Source organism: Copidosoma floridanum, unplaced genomic scaffold (genome assembly GCF_036245765.1).
Source record: "Copidosoma floridanum isolate Cflo_tuat_1 unplaced genomic scaffold, Cflo_Japanese_pri ptg000004l, whole genome shotgun sequence".
NCBI classification, from domain to species: domain Eukaryota; kingdom Metazoa; phylum Arthropoda; class Insecta; order Hymenoptera; family Encyrtidae; genus Copidosoma; species Copidosoma floridanum.
The window spans coordinates 32,239,296-32,263,886 of record NW_028321881.1 but is presented as its reverse complement, the minus strand read 5'-3'; the positions used below and the strand labels follow the sequence as shown (position 1 = coordinate 32,263,886).

The following is a 24,591-nucleotide window of genomic DNA, read 5'->3' as shown; positions in this document are numbered from 1 at the left end:
GAAACAAGAATTGAACATTGTCTAAAACTTTTTATGAGCTTTTATAGCCATTAAATCTTTAGTCCAACCCAAAATTGATTACACAAAAAAAAAAAAAAAGTTAATGACGTTGGTTGCAGTCAATTTAGATAAAATAGTTCGTGAATAAAGTAAATGTAGATAAAATATTTAGCCTTTATCATAATTCTCTAGGACAACTAAAAATGTAGTATGAAAATATCGAAGTAGTTTAAAAAACATTAATAAAGTCAGTTGTGTTGGTGCCAATCAGGCATACACACATACATTTGTATGTATGTGTGGTGCGGCGCTCTGCTTGCGCGCACCGTACATATAGACTGAGAGTTAGTCTGCATCACCCTCCTGCCAAGTGAACTTGCACAGGTATAAGGCGAATACAATTTCTTACAACCTAACCAGCGTCTCCTCTTACTTTGCTACTCTTGTCCCTCGCGCCTCCCACTGTTGAAGGTACGAAACAACAGGTTATGGGCCCAGAATAGTCGACAAGTCAAGTGCCTTTTAGAGTGAGTGACAACGCGTGGTAATTGCTGAGTAAGGAAAGTAAAATGGCTGCTCGAAACGTGCTGCGAGCACTGCAACCCATTGATAAGCTCACGGGTCGCGAGAATTACAACTCATGGGCGGTAGCCATGAGAGCCTACCTTCAACTTGAGGACCTGTGGTGCACGATAGAGGCGACTGTGCCCGGGGCACAAGTCAGCCAGGATGCTTCGTTACATACGAAGGCAAAGGCAAGGCTTATTCTTTCCATAGATCCGGGAATCTATGTGCATGTGGCGGAGCTACCCACCCCATTAGAGATATGGCAGAAGCTAAAAAAGGCATATGACGATAAAGGATTGCAGCGCAAAGTCGGTTTGCTGCAAGAAATCTCCACCACAAGATTAGAGATGTGCGCGTCAATGGAAGTATACATTTGCAAAATACAAACAGCGGCTCAACGGCTGCGCACCACAGGCATGAATTTGCCAGAAGACTGGGTTGGCGCTCTCCTGCTCGCTGGCCTTCCCTCAGATTATCGACCAATGATCATGGCACTCGAGGCGTCAGGCCAGGACATCACCACTGACCTAGTACAGACAAAACTGCTCCAGGAAGAGAGGACACAGGGTACAGGGGGCGAAGCCACAGGAGGACTCTACACTCATTCTGCCCGTAAGCGTCGCTCAGCCAAAAACAAGGCACGCCATTTTAAAACAGAAGAAAACCGGCGCAAGGAGCCTCGCTGCTTCCGATGCCAACGAAACGGACATTTTGCGCGGGATTGCTCCGCGTCACCTCGCAGACGCGAACACGCACACAACATAGATGTTGACCACGCAAGTTCTAGCAGCCAGTCACGCTCGGAGCCGGAGGACGTGGGAACCTTATTCAGTTTTACGGTAATGAATAGCGCTTAAACCAACGATTGGATCTTAGACTCTGGCGCAAGTAAAGACATGTGCCGCGATCCCCGTATTATCGACAACATGCGTGAGTCACCGACTGCACGCGTGATCGTCGCCAACAAGGGACAAGCAACCGTAGAAGGACAGGGTGAAGTACACTTAACAGACACCTGCACAGGAGGGTATTCGAAAGTATAGTTGTCTGACGTACTCTACTTTCCGGATATTTCTGTAAACCTAATGTCAGTGAGTGCGGTCACACGCAGAGGCTTCAAAGTATTCTTTAATGCCCAGCAATGTGAAGTACGTGACCAGCACCAAAACCTTGTAGTGTGTGGAAACAAAATAAAAGGGGATATTTACAAATTAAATTTAAAACACTACGCCAAAGAAGAAAGACGCGAACGCGCGTCGACTGCGAGTGCAGTTCCGAAAGAAAGTGTCGAGCTCTGGCACAATCGCCTAGGCCACCTCAACCCGGTCTATATGAAACAACTAAGAGATGGGACAGCAACTGGATTAAAATTTTCTAGCGCCGACAATATTCCAAAGTGCGATGTGTGTGTAAAAGGGAAGAAGACGAAGGCACCCTTCGCGCACAGTGAAAAACGTGCTGCCCAGACTCTCGATCTCGTCCATTTCGATATATGCCAGATGGACACGCCGTCGCTGGGAGGCTCTAAGTACTTCCTAACCTTTCTTGATGATCACAGTCGTAAGGTGTTCGTTTATTATCTAAAACAGAAATGTGAAGTGCTAAACGCACTCAAACACCTCAACAACTTCTTTAAGACACAATACGGCAGAACCATCAAGAGATTAAGATCTGATAATGGACGAGAATACATAAATTCTCTGATGGACGAGTTTCTATCGGACGAAGGGATCAAGAGAGAAACGTCCATCGCATACAATCCACAGCAGAACGGGAGAGCGGAACGCGTAAACCGTATCCTAATGGACAAGGCCCGATGTATGCTACTTAAATCAGACCTTGCACAAAGTTTTTGGGCGGAAGCAATTGCTACAGCGACCCATCTAGTAAACAGGTCACCAAAGAAAAGTCTAGGCAAGCGCACACCCGAGGAAGTTTGGTATTGTGACAAACCCGACCTGGCTTATCTACGAAGGTTCGGATGCAGGGCACTCGCACTCATCCCGAGGCATCTGCGAAATAAGATGGACTCAAAAACCGCTGAATGCATCTTTGTTGGATATACCCAAAAGCAAAAAGGGTTTAAACTATGGGACTCCCAGCGTAGAGTGTTCTTCACGTCCCGTGATGTCACCTTTTTTTAAGACGAATTTCCACAAACTAAAGGTGAAGTGGTGCATCTGCCAGTCACCGATTCACCGGACACCCCATGCGAAACCCAAGAGGCTTCCTCAGATACACAGGACAGTGACGAAGTTGTAGCGCCGTCTGGAAATGCATCCGACGAAGAGATCGACGTCGAACCAAGGCGCTCCAGCAGACCTAAACGCCAACCCAAACATTTAGACGATTATCAAGTATACTCAACCGTGGTCTTCGCCAATGAACCCAAGACGTTCATTGAAGCATTGTCAGGGCCAGATAAACAGGAATGGATAGCAAGTATGCAGAGACAGATAAATTCCATCCACCAAAACAACACCTGGGAACTGTGCGACCCCCCACCCCAGAAGAATATCGTTGGGTGCAAATGGGTATATAAAAGAAAAGTGGAGGCTGACGGAAAAATCAAATACAAAGCGCGCCTGGTGGCAAAAGGCTACAGCCAGGTCAAGGGAGTCGATTTTGACAACACTTACTCACCCGTTGTCAGGTACTCTACCTTGAAACTGCTTTTCGCGCATGCGGCCCAAAAAGATCTGGAAATACGATACTATGATGTCGAGACTGCCTTCCTCCATGGTGACCTTAAAGATAAAATATACATACAACAACCCGAAGGATTCGTCATCAAGGACCAGCCGAACAAAGTGTATAGTTTAAAAAAGGCACTATATGGACTTAAGCAGGAAAGTCGTGCCTGGAATTCAAAGCTACATGTATTACTCACGGGTAAAGGACTAAAACAGTCCCAATACAATACGTCTGTATATTACAACAGGAGAGAAAGTGACACTATTATCATCGCAGTGTTCGTGGACGACTTGATCGTCATGACCAACAAGCAAGAATACGCACAAACACTCAGAAAGCAACTAGCAAGGTCAATACCACTCAAGGACCTCGGCCCCATCCAAAAATGCTTGGGCATAACCATCACCAGAGACCGCGAGAACAAGACCATCCGGCTGGACCAAGGACAATTTATTAATCAACTGCTCAAGGATTTTCGCATGGAGGACTGCAAGCCGGCAGCGACACCACTAGCAGTGGGGACTACACTACAATCAGCCCTCTCACCCGCATCGATTTCAGAGATCAACAAACTAAAGAGAATCCCGTACCAAAAGGCCGTGGGGGCTCTTCTGTACCTCGCTCAGGCTACCAGGCCGGATTTAGCTCAAGCTGTGAGTGCTGTGAGTCAATACAATGATAATTACAGCGACCGACATTGGACAGCGGTAAAAAGGATCTTTCGGTACGTAAAGGGCACTCAAAACCTTGGACTGACTTATCAAGGCAACAAGGATCATCCTCTGACTGGATATTGTGATGCAAGTTGGGGGACAGATCAAGAAGACCCCAGATCCAGGACTGGATATGTGTTTATCATTTATGGAGGAGCGGTCAGCTGGAACAGTCGCAAGCAAAAAACTGTCGCACTGTCCAGCGCGGAGGCCGAGTACTTGGCACTGAGCAGCGCGACAACGGAGGCGCTCTGGTTAAGGCACCTGGCCATCGAACTGGGCATTCAAGACTCATTCCCCGTCACTGTACATTGCGATAATAAAGGGGCGATAGAACTGAGCCAGAATGCCAGGTTCTCTGCCAGAACGAAGCACATAAACATCCGCCACCATTTTATCTAACAGCACATCTACAATCAAGAACTAAGTGTCGAATTCACACCCAGTGAGGACATGCCTGCTGACCTACTAACTAAAGCTAGTACCCAAGAAATACTTTTAAAGACATTAAGTGTGTTAGGATTAAAACGTTAATTTCTCCTCAGTCATTTTCTATCAATCAACTAATTAAAAATTACATGCATTTATTTTCTTTACTTACTTCTAGTTTACTTGCCAAACCAATTTCAAATACTTTGTTCGTTTTTTTTTTATTATTATTATATGAATCAAGTTATACGTGTATGCTCGATTGAGGGGGGCGTGTTGGTGCCAATCAGGCATACACGCATACGTATGTATGTATGTGTGGTGCGGCGCTCTGCTTGCGCGCACCGTACATATAGACTGAGAGTTAGTCTGCATCACCCTCCTGCCAAGTGAACTTGCATAGGTATAAGGCGAATAAAATTTCTTACAACCTAACCGGCGTCTCCTCTTACTTTGCTACCCTTGTCCCTCGCGCCTCCCACTGTTGAAGGTACGAAACAACAAGTTGTGATCAATGTAGATATAGTAAAAGAAGTAGATGGAGTAGCTAATATAGATGAAGTTGATGTGATAGGTGAAGAGGGAAGTGAAGCAAAACTAGTGAAACAGAAGATCATGATGAAGAAGAATATTCACCAAGGAAAACGGATACTACGCGAAAACTCTATAATAAACAAAATCTAAATGATTTAATCAGAAAGCTTGGATTACCGAAAGATGGAGCGGAATTACTAACTTCGAAACTGAAAGAGAGGAATATGTTCCGGAAGTACTTCAGCAGGGAAGAAGACTTAGTATACTGTAATGATGTTTATGGCCTAATGAATGAAATGAAAAAAAATACATACAAAGCCAACAATTGGAGATTGTTCATGGATTCTTTGAAACGAAGCCTCAAAGCAGTATTGTTACATAATACAAATACATATGCTTCGGTACCTACAGCCCATTCAGTAATATTAAAAAAAAAAAAAAATGAAAATATCAAAATAGTTTTGAAGAAGATTAAATATTCTGAACACAATTGACAGATTTGTGGTAATCTCAAGATCCTCACAATAATTCTGGGCCAGAAATTTGATTTTACGAAGTTTCTATGCTTCCTATGCTTATGGGACAGTCGGAATCGTGCTTATCATTACACCTTAAAAGATTGGCCAGCTCGGGATTCAATGAAAACCGGATCTCACAACGTCATTTGTAAGCCATTAGTTAAGCCATCAAATATTTCACTTCCTCCTTTGCACATTAAACTCCGGTTGATGGAACAATTTGTAGAATCATTGGACAAGGAAGGACAATTTTTTGCTAATTTAGTCAAACAATTTCCAGCTTTATCTAGTGCAAAAAAAAAAAGGTACCTTTGATGGGCCTCAAATTCTGGAGTTGTTAAGAGATAATTCATTCGTTGATTCTATGAATAAGAAAGAAGGAGCTGCATGGCTATGCTTTGAAAAAGTGGTTGAAAACTTTTTGGGAAACCACAAAAGTGAAAACTGTAAAGAATTAGTGGCTTATCTTCTGAAGAACTACAAAACACTAGGCTGCTTGATTGGTTACAAAGTACACTTTCTTGAGTCACATCTTGACGAGTTTTTACAAAATCTAGGGGATTACAGCGAAGAGCAAGGAGAACGTTTTTATCAAGATATTAATAAAGTAGAAAAACGGTATCAGGGTGTTTGGAATGTAAATATGATGGCTGACTACGGTCGGACGTTAAAAAGAGAAAGTACTGACAACTCTGAGAAACGTAAACGTAATCCACTTCACAGATCATTTAAGGATAAAAGAGGTCGAAAGAGCAGATCGTCATAAAGTTTTTCTTTTTTATCGGTGTAAAGCTGTGGAGAAAAGTAAGTTATATTGGCCTATTGAAATAAACAAGAAATTTTTTCATTTTCTCGTACAAAGTCTTCCCAATAATTAGGGTTTAAAGGTTATGGGGATTTGGGGTTGTAGAATTAAGGAGTTACATGATTAAGGGATTATGGGGGCATGGAATTCAGCAAAACTAAAAACATACAGTGCACGTATTTTTTTCTCAGACCAAAGCAAAATTTTTTTGACGCTTACACATAGAAGCCTATACCAGTAGGTTTATTGAGGTCCTGGATAAATACAGACCATATAGAGCTATTTACACCTCAAATCTGAATATAGCAACCCCAAAAACATATAGTGAACCTACTTTTCTCTTCTGACCAAGGCAAACATTTTTCAACGCTTTTCGTAGCCTATACTGCAAAAGTAGGTAAACAGTGTCGGTTGTGGCTCACTTCCCCTCTTTGCACCTGACATGCGGCAGCCATGGCCGAGCTGCAGCAAGTATGCTCGAGAGCGGTTCGACCGCTACCCGAGTACCCCCGAACTGCTGCTGTTACTTGATGAACCGCTGCATACGCTGCTTGGGTTTGCGAAATCTTGCTCTCTTCCCGTAGAGCACCCCGACGTGCGGAGAGTATACTCAAGCTGCAAATATTATATGTAGGGCCCTCTCGAGATTAGCTTGAATATGCGAAATCTTGTGCAGCTTGTGCACGCAATGAATATAGACATTTTTGTGTAAGCGAGTGCGTTGCATGATAATGTAGGATGCAGAGTGGTGGAGGAATAATTGTTGAGATTTTTGTTTATTTTTAATTTAATACATGAACATGAACAAACTGATTTTGTAAAAAGTAATAAAACTGTCAAGTGAAAAAGATATAGATCTATTTCGACTGGAACGAAGATAAACAGGTTATGTAGACGTAATTGTAGCATTCCTAATGTATACTACATATCATTCTTTGAAAAGTCGAAATTCTAAATTTTATACTTTTGGAAAGTATACATTGTAAAATCATACTTTCAAAAAGTATAATTTGAAAATATTTTTATTTCAAAAGAACTAAATTTGGATTTATACTTTTGAAAGATATAAAATATACAAATCCTACTTTTTAAAAAATAAAATGACTTGATTTGTTCTTTTCAAAGAAAAAAAGAAACGTTTCTACTTTTGGAAAGTAAGGATTTTAGGGTTTTATACTTTTGTTTTATGTAATTCCTACTTTTGAGCGTTTATTTTCCTACTTTTGGTTTAGAGTGTATGCATTTATTTTGTTATTTCTGCTCTCGTCATTATTTTTTATATTTCTATACGTCGTTTTTATTAATTTTAGGGTCTCCTACATACGTTGCATTCATAAAGTTTCCTAAACAAAAATATTTCTGCAATTTAATAATTCTTGAAAATGCTTGATTTACACTTATTTTTATTTCTCCTCTCAACCTCTCAAAAAACGGTGCGTGTATATAATAAATCGTAACCAAGTTACTAATTTTTCTACATTTGAAGAATTTTTCGAGGTTTTACCTTAAGAGAAGCCAGTATAGTTTTGTAGACACCTTCAAGGAGGTTTTAGGGGAGTATGATACCTTGCAGAACACCGTACAGTGTTTTGATAATAGTTCGTTCAGAACTATTTTGGTCTGCGAGATTCGTGTCTAGGGAAGGTGAGTACAGAGCGAAAATTTTTTATCAGTGTCGATTTAATGTTAATTTTTTCTCCTACAGCCTCAATTTGAGCAAAGTCTGCCTTGCGGGTTATATTACTAATGCCTTTGCCTACAAATCGTGCTATACTATCACAGGACTTATCGTTTGGTATATCCAGTCTCTGTATAGTGTAATTCAGTAAATTGAACGAGTTTTTAGGTTTTATGATTGTCTCAGTTATGCGGGCAATGTTTATTGCTCAGTCGTTGAGGAGTTATTCTAGTTCCAGTATTTTGTTATGGATTTTTCACATTTCACCTTACAACTGATAGATTTTCATGATTCATTTCAAGTAAAGAATAGACATCATGAGATTGGCAACGAATTGTGCGATACCTGATTAAATAGCCAATCGGACACAACTATGTATCAGAGCGCGAATAAGAGCAGGCTGAGTCGTAGTTTAAGATTGTAGTTGTGATTTAGTGACTTGAGCGTATAGTCCAGTGCTTGATGATTCAAATGAATTTAAGTTGTGGAAAAAATCAATTAGTTAGGGTAGTTGTTTTAGCAGACTGATGAGATGAGGGGACTGGAATGACTTAGATTTGTTAAAAACTTTGGGATACCCTCGATAGGTTGCCCAGTTATATTCAGAGCAGTTAGATCACGTGGATTTAGTAAAGCAGGAGTTGCATGGATCTTAGAGTAAATGCTCCGTGCGGCAAGGTTACTTTTAGTCGATACGCACCTGGGCATCGAGTGCATCTAACACTACTTCTGGTTTTTGACCATGGGGTGCTGAAAAGTTGGCAAGCTCATCTTAGAAAGTGCAAGAGAGAAAAGCCTCCAACCAATAAAATTTATCATAGTAAGTATATCTGTAAGCATAAAGAATATATGCTATCAATTGCTTTTATCTACTATTTAACGTGTATACAGATATACTATCTATGGTAAACTATCATTAACTGGAAGCTCTCTTCTCTTGAGCTCTCTGAGCTGAGTTTGCCAATTCCTTAGTTTCACAAACAAGTTACATGTGGGTAGCCAGCAGAGTAGCTTGATTCGAGCCAGTGTTCTACGCAGCGTGCACACACAATATTAAGTTTGACACACAGAGTAGCATAAATCAATCGTTCTGAATGTATATTCAGTTCATTAAATAATATTTTGTAAAGATCGCATCTATATAGATGTAAAGATCTCTGGTCATGAATTGTATTATATTGCAAAAGAGTTTATGATGAAAAATAAGGGTCATAACTTCATTTACATCTTCTATCCAATCATTTAGGATTTTAAATTTATTGTATTTCATTACCTATTCCCTTTATACTTACTAAATAATTTATGTTTTTTCTTTGAAAATTCTTTGTATGTGGTTAAAAATAAACATAACTTAAAAATTGGCCTTTTAATTTAAAAGAAGTTTCAAACATAAATACAGTTAATTATTACTTCTTTCATACATCAAGAATTATAAATTATTAGGTTAAGTACGTATTGTATAAAAAAAAGATAAACCGTTATGTAAATTTATGTTAACTAGTTCTTACCTTGGTACATTTTATTTTTACTTTTACGTCATTTACTCTTTAAATAATTTATTTTTAACGACAACATATCAGACATTTTGCGGCTTGTTCTAATTTTGTTCACTTTTACGTTAAGTATATAAATGTGTAAATAACTTTTTTTCTTATGAATGAAAATACTTAATGATGTAATCTTATGATGGATTTTTTTGATTATCAAGATAAGTAAGCATTTTAAGTGACCCCAGAACCATCGAGATTCGTATCTATATTAACAGTCTGGATCATGAACATAGATTTGCCTCTAAATACCTCTTGGCCTGGATCTAGTATTGCGAGGCCGTCAGGCTGACCATCAGAAGGTGGTGTTCAGATCATCTTGCTGACCGTCCACGGACAAGACGAAATTTGTCTAACCAACCGGCTGTTACCGTTGCCGACGTTAGATAACTTTAATACAAAGAATGATAAAACAAAGATTCACAGCTACGATTAAAAATTCAATGTGAGATAGTATATTTACTAATAAATGATTATATTTAAAGCAAAATCGATTTTGAATACAAAGTTTGAAATGTGGTCTTTTAATTGATCTAAGTAACTTAAGAATGTTATTTTTAGCCACTAAAAGTCTTCTAAATGTTTAAAGAAAAGATATTTTACTACTTCAGTCGTGATTCTCATGACATTAGTCTGGAATTCAATTCTTTTCTTACAACATTCAGAAAAATGATGAATGAGACTAAAAACTTGGTATTTTGGAGCATGACTGTTTATGACTCTTCACTATTTAAACAGTCGTGCTCCAAAACACCAAGTTTTTAGAGTCCTCATTCATTATTTATGATAACAAAGAAGCAAGTAAAAGGAGTCCATAGATATTTGTAACATTTAGAAAACCTTTACTAGATAAAAGTAACATTTTTACGTTACCCAGATTAATTAGAAAACTACATTTAAAAGTCACTATTCAAAATCGAATTCACTTTAAATATAATATCTGACTACCTATTTGTCTTCTTGGCGTATCAGAACTCAAATGCACATCCTACACAACTTAATACAAACATAAATATATTTTTTATGTTATAGTGTACTGACCTCAAAGAGGCATTTACACTGGTAATACATGTATCGATGATAAGTTATGTATGTTTTATATATGTGGATGCAAAAGGTATTTTTATTACTAAGTAAGGAATATCTGACAATAACGAGTAATTATATTTGATAATAGATTTTATAATAATTAAAAAATTAGATATTTGTTTTCAACTTTTTAAACACATACAGCAATAAAAACATCAAAAACTTGAAGATAAATGAAAATGAAAACTATTATTTGCATTGGTCATTGAACTAAGTTTAAACAACTTATTCTTATACACATCGTTGAACAAGAATAAGTTGTTCAAACGCATCTAAATGACCATTACATATCACAATTTTCATTTTCAAAGTGTAAGGTTCTAATTTTTTTACTGCGCACGCAACAAAAGCTTAAAACCAAATATGTATCTTTTAAGTTATAAGTAATTCCCTTAAAATAATATGACTCTAAAGTAAAAATATCTTTTGTATCCAAATAGTTGCGAACTGTGACGGTCTACCGACCGCCAGTCAGCATGACCTGACCAAAATAAGAATTGCTGTCATTTTGTGTCAGAAAACTACTTTTTGTCACTGACTGTCAGCACTTCTATGTAATTAGCCGTTTGAGAGACATGTTTTATTTCTTTCAAGCAATGTGAATGTCTTAGTACAATATTTTACTTGAAAGTAAGACTATTTCTAACAACACTCGTTTATACAAGACGTAGTACATTTTTATTATTAGTACGTGTCATTTTTTAGTATTTTAATGTACCATACATGTACAACCGCCCAGTTTCGAGTATAGATTAAAAAAATTTCGTTAATACAAAACACTACTTTGTCAATTTTCAACCAAGCATTATTATTTTCCTTAACGTATGTGAACATTATTTTCTGTGTATGTACATAATATTTGTATAGGAATAGATTTATGTTAAAATAACAGGATTATTTAAAACTTTTTTCTTAATATAGTAGAGAACCAAGAAAAATGAATAATTGTATTAAAACACTCATAGACTGTAAGGTCCTTGCACCGTTATTACCATGTATACTGCAACATCGCTCGCAATTGATAAATTATATTTGCATGTATTATTTTATTGCAAGATTTTTCTTACAGCATTTAACAATAAATCACATTTACAGTTTGTTGTGACGTTCTGAGATATAAGAAACTTTAGTTCAGTTCATTGTTCATGTCTTCAATAAATTTTCAAGCAAAGGAATGCGTAATCATTGGTGTATTGCTTGCATAAATAATTCATCAGCATCTTTAAATTATTTCTAAAGCAACAGCAATACCCATTCCCCCTCCAATGCACAGGGAAGCAATGCCCTTTTTTCCTTTGATTCGTTGAAGTAAATGTAATAATGTCACAACAATTCTAGCTCCTGAGGCAAATTGAAAAAAATGGTATTATAATTTAAATTTAAAATCAGAGTGTCCACTTAATCTGTGATATAAAAATCTGATTCGCCAGGGTAAATTTTAACTCGCCCACTCAAAGTTTCTTTATTTAGTAAAATAATTAATTTTTACAATGTCAGACGAAAATTCAATTATAAATTGGGGAAAAGCAAGTTATTACTTAGGTCACCCTAAAAAAGGAGAGATTAATACTAATATTAATAATTGAGATAATTCAATAAAACTTCAAGAGGTTGTTTATTGGGTTACAATATCGTTGGCTGAAAGCAATAAAATTACTTTTTAAAGCACATAGGCGAGAAGGCTACTTTTTATATGATTAAGCAAGACGGTTACTTTTTAAACTATTCGGCAAGAGATGACTCATCAAATTGTTTGGTAGAAAAGTTATCTGTCAAATGAAACAGCAAGAAGATTACTTTTCAAAAATAATGTTTGGACTTCATATTTTGAGTTTATTACAGTGATTATACTTTTTAATACTAAACGGTATACTTGTTAAAATATTAATTAATTACTATAAATTGAAATTTTTAAAGTTTAATTTATTTCCGTGTTCATTTTTCTATATAGAATTTTGGTAAATGTCGGTACGCTTTAAGGAAGTGCCTTCTGTTTGTTATGTAAGAGATGTAAAAGTGCACGTTTTGAAGTTTCTAGAATTTTTATAATTTTAAACTCGTGAATACTTTAAATATTAAAGAATTTTTACATCATTAGTTCCAAAGCTTTTCATTTTTTTTTCTTGCATTATTTTTATGTATAAGAGAACACGGAGAGCAGACTGTAGGACAACTATACGTCTTAAGCATTATCAGCAATAGATTTTTATTGATAGTCTTGCCACCTGACTTAGTTCCATTTGAACTTCACTGCATAAATCTTTGTTCGTCACGTGTAACTACAAACTTATTGCATGCGACATGTGTACTACTTTTGAGTACTTACCTGAAGATCACACAGTTGAATCTAAAGAGGTATATGATTTTCATATTAAAAACAAAACTAAACATCAATATCAATTGAGCATTACTACAATAAAAAATTACAGTTAGACGAGAAGAAAAATGAAGATATACAATATTTAGTAAACAAAGAGCCGATTCTGAATCGATTTGCTAATTATTATACTGAAATTACCAAGTAATTTTGATGCAGTTACAAAGTAAAGTTAAAGTTGTTACTCATTTATTCATTTATTTAATACAATAAACATTACTTATTAAAATCAATATGGAGACTTGAGTAAAGCAAGTTTCTACAAACATTTTAGTTTTTACGAGTAACAAAATTGTTTTATTATATTTATTCGTAACTTGTTATTTGTAAAAGTAAACGTATAATTGTTTTATTATATTTATTTTTAAAGTAACATTTTTGCATTTTAATTTGAGAAGTTACATTTTTCTCAAATAATTTAAAAAGTAACCTTCATTACGAATAATTTAAACAGTAACCTTTTTGCTAAATTATTTGACAAGTAGCCTTCTTGCCCACATGCTTTTAATTTTAGTTTTGTCACTTTCGGCCGACGATATACTCTCTATTAAAGTTCCAGTAAATTTGACTACGTAAAAGGCAAGAAAGAGCTTGTTGCAAAATGTTTCTTTAACATTGACTTCATTGGACACCACTTTTTTCGACGTTGTCAACAAAAATTAAAAATTGTAGTCGTCAGAAATTAACAATCTGTCAATCTAACTCAAAAAAATTTCGGCAATTTCAAGTAGGTAGATACTTGAAAACGTTTGAAGAGTAATTTAAATCAAAAGGTATTGCCAAAAATACTATCAGATTTAGCTATTATCTATATTTAGCCTGGGTAAAAAAAATGGAGAGCATTGTCTGCAGATATTGTGGGGTTAAATTATATCTTAAAATTCTTTAAGGAATATTATGATATATGATTGAATTACAGTTTACTTTACTTTATCCAATTTACAAAATTCAATAAAAATTTTTATAAATTTGAAAACTTCAATACAATTTTATTTTGTAGTCGCACCTTCGACTTAGAAGTCATGCGTGAACCATCTTGATATTATTTTTAGTTTTATTTATTTTAGATGTACTTAAAATTACAGAGAAATAAAAATGTCTCTCGAAATTATCCACATCCCAATACCTCCTATTATACACAATTTTTAACAAAATAAAAAAAAATTCTTTTAGGGGTGTACAAAAGTATTTTAAAATCAAATAAATTTCACACTAGCTAGCCTGAAATATTAGAAAGGATAAAAGGAGAGTTACCCAAAGCCACCATTATCTGGACTGTTTATATCTTGAGAATATATCTTTAGATACTACACTATGCTTATAAAACTTCAAAGCCTGATACATGATTGGGCACAAGGCTGGATTTATCTTAGAGCATTTGGGTAAGTGCCCAAGGCACCTAAACAGTAATGAGGGCACTGTATACGTAGAAAAATTAAAACGTTTTGGAAAACATTTCGCAAGCCATAAAAATGAGAAGAAAAAAGATAATCTTGTTATTGATACTTTTACTCAGGCCTTAGAACAGAAAATTTTCGCTTACAAGGAAGTAGTGCTAAGATTTGATTTTCATTCAACCTGGATAATTATCCAATTATGTTAATATTGGCTACCAAATTATATGTGATCTCTGAAAGATTGTTAAATTTTCACAAATAATTTTTACAGTTTTAAATTTTCAATTAAAAACAAAATTTTGTAACTATTATTATTTAGTTATTATCATTAGTGTGTTTTATTTCATCCTGAATAGATTCTCAGAAAGTAAAAAGAAAAAAAAAATTAAAATCAAAAGTTATAATAATAATAAGTATCAATTATAACTAATAAAATTTATAGCTTAAATTATTTATCACTTGTTATAAGTGAATATTAAATAAAAGTGAATAAAAATAAAACTGAAGTGACAGATAACAACTTCTGTTAATTGAAACTAATTGTTAAAAAAATAGTATCTAAAATATCAATAACTGAATTGGATAATACTATTTTTATTGGATATGCTTTTTAAGTAAGAAATAAAGTTATTGTATTTTAATCAAAATTCAAGGTGTTTAGTAGTATTAGTTTAAAAATAGCGTTAACGAGAATCGGTTTACAGAAAATTCCAAATAGTTTATAGTGTTTACTTTCAGACTCGATGGTACTCAATGGGACAAATAGCCCAGTAAATAAGCCGAAGACTGTTGAAAAGTTGGTAACAAGCACAAATTTGAAAACTTTTGTTTGTATGTATTCTTTAGACCCTCAGAAACATTTATCACTACTAAAAAATTAGGATAGTTTTCCCACTCCCAAATCATCCTTAAAGTAAAAGTGATGAAAAATTTAAAAAACTCAAAATTTAACCTCAAAAACCGCCTCTCGAGGATAATTGGGGTTGCTCTTGGCGAATTCGCGGTCAAAAATCGTGTAAGGGTGGTTTTACCCCACTAAAACCACCCCTACGACAAAAAAGAGTCAATTTTAAAAATTTAAAATTTTACTTTAGGTATCGTCTACCGGAAGTTTTTCGGGTCACTGGATAAGAATATTTAATCTAATTACTGGGCAATAGTATTTTACCATAAATTTTTCCATAGCTGATTTGTTTGTATGTTTCAAAATTCCTTTTTCATCTGTTTATCATCCTCTCTGCAACATTCTGGCTGGTGACAGGGAAGCTATATGCATACTTGTAACTACTTTTATACTTTCCCGCGAAATTACAGTATGCCTCTTTCATCAGTGGCGTAAGAATCACAGATTTACCAGTGCCAAAAAGTATTATGGATGCCAAACAGGTTGTGGTGCAGCTTCTGAATGCAGAAAAAATAGCGTGTACCTACTACTCACGAACGTGTGAATTGTATTATGAATCCAAATGCACTAAATACGAGTCACCTGTGCAAGCACTGATAGAACAGAAGATGAAGTAGTCTCTCCGGCTAAAATAATAGAATGTTATATACGTGAAGATGAAGAAGGACCCATCAATAATGCATTAAAAAAATAATTGAATAATTATTGAAAAATTATTTTTGTATAGGTGCAATTTATTTTTTTAACAATTTAACTACGTAGAAACCAAAATTCTCGTGAATAGTATATTGAAAGTAAACATTTTTTTTAGCAGATGAAGGATCCGTAATCAAAAACCCTAGTATCCTTGAAAGATGATTTTAGGTAAAATTTAGAATGTTGAAAGTTTTCTCATTGTTGTCATTCCTAGGGGTGGTTTTCATGTGGTGCAAATACCCTCATACGATTTTTGATCACGGATTCGTTGCTTGCTCGGTTCTAACTTCTCCACTTTTTACAGTATTTTCTGACTTATTCACTAGACTTTGAACTTAACTCGCAGCAATAATGGCCTACCACTTAGATCATTCGCCCTCGAGGTAGTCTGATTGTAAGTGACATCATCACCGTACAAACGAAACCACAACTGTAATATCCAACAATATGAAAATGTAACCGATATTTGTAACATGTAATCAAACACTGTATATGTACCAATATAACGTAACAATGCACCTTACTGTACCAAGGCTATATGTACTCGTTTACAACAAAGTCTAAAAATAAATACACTACGTGAGTAGGTATTTATTTTTATAAAAAAACATATATATATGTACATATAATTTGGAAATACAAAAACAAGTTTTTTACATATCACCAAATATGGAAAAATTTAATAATAAAGCAATGGATAAGCAAATTTATATTTCCTATAATGATAGTGCTATAAAAAAGAGATTAGACAAAAATCCGTATTTGATTGAAAAAAATCTAAAAACTATTACTGAAACTTTTAGCGAAAATGCTTATGCCAAAAATTACAAACACTTATATCAACTTTGTAACATAAATAAACTTCCAAATTATAAATTATGCTTTATACAAATGAGCAATTAATTACAAAATCGTTACAATGAACCCGTTACTTCTGAATATGAAGCAATTATCGTATCAAAATTATTTACACTCATACATTATGAAAATAATCGCATATATTTTTTTAGAAATAATCAAAAAAATATACGAATAGAACCAAGGAATTTTAGATTATATTTAAAACAAATCATCAAATATTTTAAAAAATTTTGAAGATAAACGGAAAATAGAAAGTCTTTTTATTTTACCAGCAACTTACGTAGGCGGTCCTCGATATATGCAACAACACTATAAAGATCCAATGGCTATACTGCACAAATGTGGCAATCCAAATTTATTTATAACAGTTTGCTTGTCATCCAAAATGAAAAGAGATAAAGATTGTTTTACAATATTTTCCATAAGGTACAACTCCAAACGATATACCAAACATCACTGAAAGATTATTTAATTCAAAATTACAATTAATTTTACATGACATACACCATTGCACCATTACATAACACCATTGCATATATTTATACAATAGAGGTTTAAAATAGAGGTTTGTCACATGCTCACATTCTAGTAGCGCTTCATGCAAACAACAAATTTTATACTCCTGAAAATGTAGATCAATACATTTTTGCTGAAATACAAACGTATGAAGAAATTTTGAAAAAACTTGTGATTAAACATATGCTACATGGTCCTCAAACTGCAAATAGTCCTTGTTTTAAAAAAAATTCAGATGTTTAAAAAGGTTTTTCAAAACCTTTGAATAATAATACTATGTTATGTACGATATGATAGGCATATCATACTAACTCCCCCTGGTGACCACGAAGCTACCTTATCAAGAGGGTACCGACGGGAGGGGAACGAGGTAATATAAGGCCCGGCAAGCTTCAAAATCGAGAGAACGGAGGGAATACTCGGGCAGACAGGGAGAACGAAGAGAAGACTCACACAGACCGAGAGAACGAAGAGAACACTCGGAGAGATCGGGCAATTAATCGGGAACACACACGCGTCTTTGCCTTATAAATAAGTATCTTGAATAAAAGTCTTTAAGGTTCCAAGGTTTTGATCGTTCTCGCGAAGCACCTCCTTACCTTTCGGTTTACCCACGTAACAGTTTTGGTGCTAAGTGTGGGGCTTGGTAAAAGTAAAAATTTTTTTTTGCACGCCGAGAAGCACAAATAGTGCAGTGCCGCGAGAATACAACGATTAAAAATCGAGGAGCCGAGAAGCCGATCAAAAAGGACAGGAGCAGTCATATTCTGCAAGCGACGGTGACATCAACCCGCAGGAAAACAGGACTAGGACACCAATTGCCGATAATCACAGGATCAAGGATCAAGGAGACAAGCGGCGAGCGCTGAAAAGAGATGATTTTCAAAATCTTATTTCTACTGGAGTGCATATTAACGAGAACGTAAGTCCATTTATAATAAAATTAATTTTATACCTTACTCCCCGGGAAAAAGAGGGAAGGCACTTATTAGGCGAAAATAAGGTCGTAGAAAATTTTTGTTTTTGGATTTATACTTATTATCACGTCCGCTCCCCGTGTTTGGCGTTTTTTTTTCTCACTCTTAGAACCCGAAGAGAAATCGAGCGAGACAACAGACTTAAACAAACAGCAGATTAGGAAAATTTGGGCATATCAAACATAAAACAGAGGGAATTTATAAGTAGGCTTCCACAGATATAGGAAATATCCGAAAATAATAATATAATAATAATAACCGGCATCCATATACACCACTAATTTCATTATTATAATTCTTATTAACAAAACAGACTGCAGATATTCCCAAAATAATATTTCTTCCTAGTTATCACTAAACAAAGAAAGGACCAAAATTAAAGAGAGCTAGTAAAAGACGAACGCTGCTCTTTTATTTTCTTATCTCGCCTGTCACTACTCTTTCCACCCGATTATTGTTAAGCTGTGACACAAGTAATTAAATGCAGCCCCGTTGCTAGGAGAATAAATACACCTTATCAGAACCAAAAAAGAGGATACGACACATAGAAATACATATATAAAAGAGGAAAAAAAAAGAAAAATAAAATAAAAGGAAAAAAAAATGATTCATCTACGCGACACTATCCATGAGTCAGAGAGTGATAGCGAAGGCCCAAGTAATAATATGACAGCAGACTTGTACAGGCCAGAGCCCAATAGTAAACAAAAAAAGGAAAATATGACGGAACGAATGTTGGAATTGGAGCTGGAACCCGAGGGGTGCGAGAAACTAGACGCCTTGGACGAAGAAACAAAAGCGATAGTCATGAGTTTATTTTCAAAGATAAAAGCAAAACTAAAAAGAGCAGAGGAAGTGAACGTGCCACATGTGTCAAACACTGAGACCAGCCGAAATCTCACCGACGATAAGGGATCAAAGGGACATATTGTGTGACACAAACGCAAACACAGGACGTATAAATAAAGAAATGGACCCTCTTTCTGGCGAACGAGTCTTCGGGCGAAGCTTAAGAGAAACTGAAGAAATACGTGGAACTCGAAAAAATAAAACAAATATGTTATCAACACAATGGAGCATGCCAGAGAAACAAGCGCGGCCGATTCACGTTACACCCCGTTACGAATATCAAGGCACAAGAAACTCCGGGATGAGAGACTTACATGCTCAACAGCTGTGGGACGGATTAAGAGGTATGAACAAAGAACCTGGAAAAATAAAAGGATTCGTGTCTATGGCAGCAGAACTACCGTTGACTAATAATTACACATACTGGACCGATTTTAATGAACATAGAGATAGGGACAATATAGTACCAACCATGGGCCTATATACAGAAAATATGTAAGCTACGGGTAATCATAACCATCCACGCAGACCGCAGAATTTACAACTAAACATTCTGCCCACGCTCAGCCACATGGCAAATAGCATCCCGTTCTTCGACGGCGACCCAATCAATCTGCCGCTATTCAAAAGAATGGTAAGAATGACTGCTCAAATGATCGGTCCAGAATATGAATTATTTTTTCTTGGAACCATTGCAAGCAGACTAAAGGGAAAAGCAGCTGAGCATTTCGCGCCTAGATTGGCTTTATTCGGCACGGTCCAGGAACTTCTTCGGGAACTTTCGAACAGATATGGGAGTATAAATAATTCGGACACTTTAATGGCACAATTGAAGATAATGAGACAGCAAAATCGGGAATCGATAGAAGATTACGGCGGAAGGGTACAACGATTATATAACAGGCTCACGATGCTGCACGATTCGAATCCAAGCTTACTGCCGATTCAAAAGCAGGTCCTAAAGGAAGGCGTGGAGGCAGAAGCAGTCAAACAATTCACATATGGGTTGCACCCGACATACAGGTGCAAAATCACAAGCTTAAATCCGAGGACTCTCTGTGAAGCAATCATAGAAGCATTAAAAATAGAGAGTGACCTCAGTCTACGGCACGCATTACCAGTAAGTGCACTGCCTGCATACAATAAGGCAACAACCGAGCGAGGGCCACTAGTAAACCTAGCAAGTAAAGAGGATAACACAACAGAAATCACTAACGGGGCATAAGGGACCGCAGCAAACGTAAAACGCTGTGTATATTGCGACGGCCGAACCGGGCATTCAGTCGAGGAATGCCGGAAATTACTAGCAGTAATCAATGACAGAAAAACTTCGCGAGACAACGGAAGAGAGTTAAAAGGAAATTGCAGTTATTGTCAGAGACCAGGACACTACGCGAGAGACTGTCGTTTACGTATGCAAGACATAGATGAAGAGGAAAGACGAAGAAACGAGGGAAATAACCAACCCGTGAATAATACCCATACCAACAGAAATGCCTATGATTATAGGGGTAAAAATGATAACTTTAATAACAATAATTACAATAATTACAACAGGGGCTATAATAATGGCCCAGCGGAACAATATAAAAGGAATAATAATTACAATTATAGGAATAATAACTACAATAATAGAAATAACGATTACAATAATGGAAATAACAACTACTATGACAGGAATTATTACAATAACAGGTATAATAACTACAATCCTACAGGGAGCAATTATTACACCAACCGCGGCTACAGTGACCAGTATAATAACAACAACAGGGAATCATTCAACCGTTATGGGAACAACTATAAAAATCAAGACAGTAGGGACGGCTATAATAGGGACCCAATTAGGCAAGAGCCGCCACGGGATAGGGGCCCACAGCATCGAGAAAACAACGCATACGGCCATGACAATAGGAGGGACGTACCGGCAGCTTTAAACTCGCAAGATGTTCGGCGTGCTCCCCAAACGTCGGGCATCAACTAGAGAAAGAGATAGAGAAAAGTGTGTCCAGTGAGGAAGAATGTGTGAGAGAGAGGCCGCAAAAGATGGAGAAAGAGATAGTAGAGAAGAAGACGCACAACGACAGTTTAAGTACTTACACAGTGCAAGAAAAAATAGAAAGTGATATGGCACAGCAGGATACCACTCCGATAAAACGGAGCGGAAAACACACAAGAAAAGGCAGGAGAGCCCGCAAGAAAAGTAATCGGACAAAGGCGCCGGACACACATGTAGATAATGATGAACCCAAGCTTTCAGAGCGTGACGAAGAAAGAGAGCAGCTTCCGAAGATAACTGTAAAACTCGCGAGAACAGGGCATATGCTTTCATCGGTCCAGTTACAGGGACCACAGTTAAAGAATGGAAAGGCGACTTTTTCTGCGGATACAGGCGCAGAGATTTCGATTGTAAAGGTTAATTTTCTAAGCACAGACATGATAATAGACAGTAGGTATCGAGTAGCTATTATTGACGTGACTCACGGAGCACGCAAAACGTTGGGCACAGTACAGGCTCAGTTGCACGGATTAGAGTGCACATTACATGTAGTCCCCCATGACTTCCCAATTGACGCGGAAGGAATCATAGGGTGGGATATTTTTAAGCGATACCGGGGCTAGATAAGCACCACCGAGAATACGATTAAATTGGATAGCGTAGAGATACCACTGTTAAGGCCGGAGTGTTTTAAAATACCTGCGAGATCGAGGCAAATAATTTATGCGCGAATAAGAAAAAGCAAAAATAATTCAGAAAATGGCTGGATACCCCTCCAAGAAATGGAGGAAGGAATATTGTTCGGGAACTTTACAGCCAGAAATGTTAATGGTAAAATAGTCGCAGAGTGCATTAATACAAGTAACGAAATAAAATACGTGCCTGTTCCGGAAGTAGAGCTGCTAGAATATGAGGAACTTTACCGGAAGCGCGCAGAGGACGTCGAAGGGGACGACGTCGAAAGCTTGGAGGAAGCAATGATAAGATTGTTTGATAAAGAAAAAAGAGATGACAAGAAAAAAATTGAAATTTTTACAAAAAACGAAGGGGAGCTAGAGAAAAAAAAACGGGTCGACAAAATAATGCAACTCGTAGCCACAGTTGGTTGCAACAAAGAAGAAAAAGAACATATAAGGAATCTAATTGAGTCCAATAAACAAGGAGAGCCCAACATACATGATTTATTAGAGGGAAGGTCCGATGAATTACGGGCTCTAGTAATGATTGGCATGAAAATGCAAGATGTAGAGGGAAGGCCGGGAATGAGGATTGACCTGTGGGAGCCTAACGAAAAGCGCATAAGGCCCCCACCTGAACCACCACCCCCGCCGGATCCTTAAAGCAACGGTAGGCCATTGACTAAAGAGAATACAACGACGATAGTTATAACAGTATTAATAATAATGATAGTAACATTAATAATAATAATGACAGAAGAAATACTGGATATAAGAAAAATAAAGCTAGTATACCGACATAGTATATTGTATAGGAAGACAGGATAAACAGAAACATACGTGTATAATACATATATATAGCGAGATATATAGACGAGCCGCGAGTGAGTAACAAATCATACGAAAAGAAAATATGAAATAAGTGATTACTGCGCAACCAACAGATATTCTGACAATTAACCCACCCCCTTGTGGAGATAGACTATTGTAAAAATACGTACAAAAATTCAGATTTCTAAAATTTTTGCGGCCCCCGTACGCAGCGCGAAAATATGACAAAAAGAGTGGGATTAATTAGGTTTACGATAAAATTTTTTTCGCGGCCCCGGATGCGCCGCAAACTAAATATTCACATACGTTACACTTAGATTTGCAAAAAAAAAACCACAACTATAATGGATAGGTACGCATGAACAAAGCATTAATAATATAAATCAATTGTAATTTGATGTAATGTGAATGAAAAAAAAGCAAAGTGAATGAGGAGCGCGTGTGGCACTCTCTAGTAAGTAGACGTACTCAATAGGAGTAGAATTAACTCACAGGCCAAATGTACAAATTACGCATGGTAAAGACAAATAAAAAGGAAAAAACAGACATATAAGCTGACATATACTTGTAAATTAAAATAATTTTATTCTTGATTACCCGATTGACTTCATTACTGTGAAAAAAAAATATATAAAAAAAAAAAATTTTTAGCAATTATTGTTAGGTAGAGAGGAGCATGGAGGAATGATAAAAAAAATAAATAAACTAATTCCAGAAAAAATAAAACTATTTTTTAAAAAGGCCCACGAGCCCACGTCGAGTATGAGAGACTAAACCTCCTCTTCTTACTTCCTGCTATCGTTCTCCATTAGAAACAATCCCACTCCTACCATCATGATATACTGATAACCACAACACCTGAAACGCCACACATAATCGTAACGGGATATAGAATTGACTACCATGTCTAAATTAACGAATAGCCCGTTCGTCAAACTGTCCACCTCAAAGTTAGCATAATTTTGCAAAAAACTACATGGACCAGTACTTAATCGTTCATGTAAGGGAGACTAAAAATAATGCACCCAGATCACCGCTCGACGATCGAGAGGAGTAATCGACCACACCCAGTGTGCGGCAGTGTTTCTGAGAACTTGGCCATCGAAGGACGACGTTACTAGGCCATCCTCATTCAAACAGGGTCGTCGATATTGGAGAGAAGGCATACGAATCTACAACCCGCATGCTTAACTGAAAAAAAATAAAAGACGCTTGCAATCACATAAGCTGTCACTTACATAACGACATTGCGCAGCAGTGTACGCGAGCTGCTCCTGCTTTTGCAAGAAAGAAAAAAATAAAATTGCATCCATAAGGACCACACACGGAGATTCTACTGGCGCAAAAAGAAAAAAAATCACGCTGTGATGCAAGTAGAGTTGAAGCTCAGCTTTGAGAACTCAGTCGCCACGCAAACATCTTAAAAAGTACACTTTCTCTAGACATTAGAGAGTAATAAATGAAAGCTTTGTTGTTGTAAAAAAAAAAAAAAAAAAAAAAAAAAAAAAAAAAAAAAAAAAAAAGAATATCGAAAAAGCAGCGAACTAACTCAGCAAATACGTCTACGGCGTCAAGAGTGGTTGTTGACAAAAAAAATACCCTTATAAATCCTTTCCTAAATCTGACCACATAAGAAAAGAGATTAGAGGAGTATGAGAGAAACATTATATAAAAAAAATGTATGGGTGAAAAGTATTAGAAATATGTACGATACGGGTCAAAACTTCACTGCCAGAAAATGATTTTTTTTCAATTCATACCTCCAAGCTTGTCTCGACTAAAAAAATATACTAGTGAAATGTAAAGCAACCAATCGTCAAACTATTTGACTCTACAGTGTTCTTGAACATGTTACATGACCCCTCAGGCAAAATGGAGCGCATTATATTATATCCGACTATTCACAAACTCAATAAGCGACTTATATGCGCAC

The 24,591-nt window shown here is 36.4% G+C and overlaps 1 protein-coding gene across 1 annotated transcript in view; it reads right to left on the bottom strand.

Annotated features, from left to right (window-relative positions):
* Positions 1 to 11,237: 11,237 nt before the first annotated feature.
* The window catches only part of Acat2 (Acetyl-CoA acetyltransferase 2), a 157,172-nt gene continuing 143,818 nt past the window's right edge, over positions 11,238 to 24,591 (bottom strand). Inside the window, exon 8 of the mRNA XM_014357606.2 lies at positions 11,238 to 11,915. Within this exon, the coding sequence (XP_014213092.1) occupies positions 11,797 to 11,915 (119 nt within the window). The 3' untranslated portion in view covers positions 11,238 to 11,796. The remainder of the gene's footprint in view (positions 11,916 to 24,591) is intronic.